This window comes from Engraulis encrasicolus, chromosome 20 (genome assembly GCF_034702125.1).
Source record: "Engraulis encrasicolus isolate BLACKSEA-1 chromosome 20, IST_EnEncr_1.0, whole genome shotgun sequence".
Lineage (NCBI taxonomy): Eukaryota > Metazoa > Chordata > Actinopteri > Clupeiformes > Engraulidae > Engraulis > Engraulis encrasicolus.
This window is the reverse complement of record NC_085876.1, coordinates 51,714,241-51,720,200: the sequence shown is the minus strand read 5'-3', so window position 1 is coordinate 51,720,200 and position 5,960 is coordinate 51,714,241. Positions and strand designations below refer to the sequence as shown.

The 5,960-nt window shown below is 46.4% G+C and overlaps 1 protein-coding gene across 1 annotated transcript in view; it reads left to right on the top strand.

Annotated features, from left to right (window-relative positions):
* Nucleotides 1–5,960, top strand: part of LOC134436745 (potassium voltage-gated channel subfamily KQT member 4) — a 212,654-nt gene that overhangs the window by 165,648 nt on the left and 41,046 nt on the right. Inside the window, exon 13 of the mRNA XM_063186096.1 lies at nt 5,715–5,814. Within this exon, the coding sequence (XP_063042166.1) occupies nt 5,715–5,814 (100 nt within the window). The remainder of the gene's footprint in view (nt 1–5,714; nt 5,815–5,960) is intronic.

Here is a 5,960-nt window from a genome sequence, read left to right as displayed (position 1 = left end):
CTTTTGGTTTGGGCTTGCGTCCTGGTCTCCTCCCCCCCCCCTCCCCCCTCCCCCCTCTTTCAGGTCACTCCTCACAGTTATGGTATCTTGAGTGCGTTACAATATGTGACCTTGCCTCCTCCACTTGCGGTTGTCTCCTCGTCCCGCCTCCTGGCCCCTCCTCCGTGGAGAAAACGATAAAGTTCCCCAGCTGTCAGCCGAGCCACAACAACTTTTGAGGGACTGTTTTTCATTCACCATCCCAAAAGAAAAAAAAAAGCTTTTGCAAGATATTGACATATAATACTGTTGTCAGTGATGTCATCATGACATATTACTTCCTGGTACGAGGAAACAAGCACAAGTGGAGGAGGCAATGCCGCATATTGTAACGCACTCCTTGTGTGTGCCTGTGTCCCGTCCCATCCCCGTCCCATCCCCGTCCCCCTTCCCGCCTCTTCACAGTTACAGTAGATCTTGTTTGTGCCTGCCCCCCCCCCCCTCCCCCTCCCTCCTCCAGGTCACTAAAATAACACCATGAGTTTGGGCTGGATGGCACAAATGTACTTCAGTACAGTACAGTAGAGAGGCATTTGGAGTTCATGGTTTATTTGGTTTATTTGGAGTCAATGAGCCATAAATGGCATGAGGTTTCAGCCGACCAAGTAGGCTTTTTATAGGCCAGGCCTTGCATCCTTTTTAGCGTGATTTACGGACCTACTGAGCCTGCAGAGCTGAAACCCATGTACCTCTCCACTACTGGGGCCTATACTAAGAAACTGCTTCAGGAGTAAACCAGGTGAAGTTAAGAGGTAAATCATCTAATAGAAGAGCCTGGAGTCCTCAGATCTTCTATTAGATGATTTACCTCTTAACTTGACCTGGTTTACTCCTAAACCAGCTTCTTAGTGTACCCCCCCCTGCACTGCAAGCATGCTTAGGAACAGTGATGCTTCCGCAAAAGCCAGGGGTACCGAACGTTTTTCCACAGCGTCATTGCTAACTAAATTAACTATGACAACGTTTACATGATTAATTCGGAATTAAATAGTTCCGTCGAATTTACATTGCACTGTCATTTACAGTGATACTGTACTTGTTCAAATTTACTGCAAATTTTACCTCCAAGCTAGCACTTTTAACATTGAGTCCTATGAGACCAGTTAGCCGCCAGCTGGTCTCATAGAACTCAATGTTAACTGTTAGCATGGAGGTAAAATTTGCACTGCCATACCCAGAGAACCGTTGAAAGTAGAGGAGAACGGTAAAACCCTATTATGTAACTCAAGGGGAGGTGTAAAATAAGCTTATTTCCAAAAATGGGACAGTATCACTTTAACCGAATTGTGAAGTGTTGACATGATGTTTTAATTAAAAGTGCAATAAAGCTTTATTCAGAATTAACTTGATAATTCTAACTTGTTCATTCTGAATTAAATGTCTCATGTAAATGAGGGCAATGTCCTTTTGGCAACCTACGAAGTTGCTACGGTAACTGGTTAGCAACGATGCCTCCTTGAAAACGGGGCCCTGACCTGCACAGATCATGTTACCAGTGTTAGATCAACACTGAGAGAGTCCAGAGTAGCACGTCTAGTGTTGATGCTAACCCTCTAAGTGTGGAATTAACACTGTTTTAATCTACTGCCTGTGTTTGGAGAATGCAAATGGATGTTGACGATCGTCTCAATTGCATCTTGCTTGACCTTGAATAACCTTGTGCTGAGGGCAGCTCAAGAGAACTTGTTTTTTTTAAACCTGTACAACTGCACATGATCAAATTCCAAGAGTGCATGTTTTTTTTGTTGCCCTTTCTGGGCAAACTGGAAACAAGTTTTCTCTGAATCGCCTCCCGTAAGTGTTTTTCCCATGCTGTGGAAGTTCTAGGATTTGTTTTTTCCCTCCAGGATTTTCCAAGGACCAGACAATCCATTCTGAATTCAGCCATGCCAGAGTTACCCCTGTTATTTCTTCCCAAATACCAATGGCATGCACAGATTACTTAGGTTCTTTCCTGTCTACCACCCCACTACGCGCACACACACACACACACACACACACACACACACACACACACACACACACACACACACACACACACACACACACACACACACACACACACACACACACACACACACACACACACACACACACACACACACACACATTCCCCAGTCTAGCTCGGAAGTCCAAAATGCCATTTTTTTCTGCTCTTGAAATATTTATCCAAATATTTGGGTGAACATGCAAGAACGCATCACAGGAAACCGCAAACTGAGATCATTTTGACTGTTATGCTAGCCTGCAACGCTGAAGGTGTTGCGTCACTAGGAGGGCACGACCTGGCTACTTTTCCATCCGAAACGACTTTTAATATCCTAACCTGTCAGTGCACCTACTAACGTAATTTGTGTGCGTTTTCTTTTGTGTTTTGTCTTGCGTTATTCATGTATTTGTTGTTGTGCTGTGCAGATGTAAACACATGTTTTGAGGAAGGCAGGCCGGTTTACTTTGATGAGACTGCATGATGTTTTCATGGTATTTTCTTGCCTGGCTCTTGCCCGACCTGTTGTTCCACGCAGCTTCATGAGCTTCACTACTAGGTTTGGGAGCATGTAGCAGGATTCCATTTCTCCAGTCAAAAAATAATTGGAGCATTTATCGCTTCAATATCAACAAAGTCCTTCAAAAATGTTTTCTTTTGATCTCTAACGCTTCAATATAGTCTACAACACGTCCTGTGACTCTTCAATGCGAGCTGCCATTGATAGCCTATTGAAGCAATACATGCTCTGCATTGTTTTTGAGTCGAGAAATGGAACCCTGCTACATGCTCCCAGCTCCCCGTGCGCGTTTGGCGCCACCAGGGCGATCCAGAGCTCAAACATACAGAGGTCTGGTAGGAACCAGGCGAGGTATTTTCAGGAGGGCAGGCCAGATTACTTTGATGAGACTGCATGATGTATGGTGTATGGCAGGGATGTCAAACTCAAATTGACCGAGGGCCAAAATCAAAATCTGGAGCCAAGTTGCGGGCCAACCTCAATATATATTTTTTTACGAAAATGGACTAAAATTACTCATGCTTAAATATGTTTAAACAGATTCCAAAATATAGTTCAAATGTGCCTGCACATATTCTGTTGCATATGAGTGTGAGCTATTTCAATGGACTGGGCCCACTCATATATCTGTGATATACACATTTTCACGTTCAAATCTTAATACGCTACACAGTTATGGTGTATGAGGGCCAACTGTAATACAAATTTGAAATGATCTCGCAGGCCAAATAAAATGGCTCCGCGGGCCAAATTTGGCCCCCGGGCCTGAGTTTGACATCCCTGGTGTATGGGGATGAGATTGACAGAATACTGTACCTGTTTGTGCTTGACCTGATGACTTAATTACCTGATGTGAGCTAAGCTGACTCTCACCAGATGAATGTACAGTATAGACACGTCCATCTGGGGTCTCAGCCTATATGGGGAGGACTTCAATTGAGAAAAACACATTTAAAAAAAAAATTGACAATTAGGATCGCCCAGCAGGACTTTTTAACATAAATGTGATGTAGCAGAGAAGCAATTTATTCAGTGGATTAGCATGACAGACATACGTTTCGGGTTTTAAACGCTGAAGAAGGCTTCGGCCGAAACGTCCGTCTGTCATGCTGACCCACTAAAATAAAATCACACTTGAGAGTGCGGCTTTTCTACAAAAAACTAGGCAATGCAAACACATCAAGAAAAACAAATTCTATGTATTGTAATATTTTACCAGGGCTACACATACAACCACATATGAGCAATTTCCTGTTTATTTATTTATGTTCTCTCAGTCTCTCAGTGTTAAATTAACTCTGCAGGACGTGTATTTCTGTGTGGTGTGAGAGTCAGGTTAGACTGCCCTCTACTGGCCTTTCGGGAAACTGTCCGTCCCGTCCCGTCCCGTCCGCTAACTCCCGTGTCTCCTCCAGCGGCAGCAAGATGGGTTTCCGGGACCGCATCCGGATGAACAACTCGCGCTCGTCGCAGGCCATCCGGAACAAGGCGTCCCCCGTGGGGGGGCCCACCGGGGCCACCGTGCGGCGCTCCCCCAGCCAGGAGAACGTCGCCGAGGTAACGAGCCCCGGGAAGGTCCAGAAGAGCTGGAGCTTCAACGATCGCACGCGATTCCGCACCTCGCTACGACTCAAACCCAGACCGCCTGCTGACGGTAGGTATAGGTAATGCACAGTGTGTGTTTATCGCACACTTGAGAGTGTGTTTGTGTGTGTGTGTGTGTGTGTGTGTTTGTGTGTGTGTGTGTGTGTGTGTGTGTGCGCGCGCAGCAGAAGAATGTCGAAGTTCTCTAAACAGTAAATGGAACCACTGAAAGTCAGAGACAGAGTAGGCAGGCCCACAGAGTAAAGGGCTCTCTCTGGTAGAGTACAGTACAGGCCCACATAGTATGGAGCTCTCTCTGGTACAGTACAGTCCAGGCCCACATAGTAAAGGGCTCTCTCTGGTAGAGTACAGTACAGGCCCACAGAGTAAAGGGCTCTCTCTGGTAGAGTACAGTACAGGCCCACAGAGTAAAGGGCTCTCTCTGGTAGAGTGCAGTACAGGCCCACAGAGTAAAGGGCTCTCTCTGGTACAGTACAGTACAGGCCCACATAGTAAAGGGCTCTCTCTGGTACAGTACAGTACAGGCCCACATAGTAAAGGGCTCTCCTGGTAGAGTGCAGTACAGGCCCACAGAGTAAGTTCCATAACTACCGCACCACTCCACAGAATTATTTCTAAATTGGAGAGTAGCAGTGGCACAGCAGTAGGACATAAAATACCAAAAATACCCCCTATCGCTGACAGCCTACCCGTTACTTTCAAGATTTATGATGTTTGACTTGTTTGTTTGTTACGATGTTTGACTCACATGCGCTTGCAGGGTTGCAACCAAACCAAATGCCATAAGTAGCCTATGTATAGGCCAATGGCCACTAACAGCATCAACCACTGATAGCGTGATTTATCATGTCTTTTAAGGAGCACATTAGGACAGGACGCACGCAGGACAGACTCCAAAATATCCCAATAGCCCTTCTTCATTAAGAACAGTAGGCTACGAAACACAACACGGGAAAATGGATCCAGCGGGCTCTGTGCTAGTTAATAGGCAAAAACACAATCCCGTCTCTGTCTCTCTCTCTGTCTCTGTCTCTGTCTCTGTCTCTGTCTCTGTCTGTCTGTCTCTCTCTCTCTCTCTCTCTGCAGGGTTACAACCAGACAAACCAAATGCCATAAGTAGCCTATCTATAGGCCTATGGCCACAAACAGCATCGACCACTGATAGAGTCAGCTACGAGCAGAGCTGGCCAAACTACGAGTGCCTTTCGAGACGTTTTGTTTATAGCGAGTCTGTCTGCGAAATTTAGACCAAACGATCAACAGCATGCACGCGAGACGGAGACTCTGCAACAATAGAGAGAGAGAGAGAGAGAGAGAGAGAGAGAGAGAGAGAGAGAGAGGGGGAGAAGGATTAATTGATTGTGTCTTCGCAGCATGATCATAATGCAGGGGGAGATCGCTCCAAAATGTGGATATAGAAAAATGCAAATGTCTCCCTCACTCACTCTCATTCTCTCTCTCTCTCCCTCTCATTATCTCTCTCTCTCTCTCTCCCTCTCTCGCTCTCCCCCTCTCTCTCTCTCCCTCTCTATCTTCTCTCCCTCTCTCTCTCTCTCTCCTCAGTGGAGGGGGCAGGGGAGGAGAGTACGGAGGATAAGCCCTACTGTGATGTCACCATGGACGAGGTCATTCCCGCCGTGAAGACTCTGATACGCGCTGTCAGGTGAGTGCAGGAGGGTCACACACACGCACGCACGCACGCACGTACACACACACACACACACACACACACACACACACACACACACACACACACACACACACATCCACACACACACGCACGCACGCACGCACACAAACACTCACACA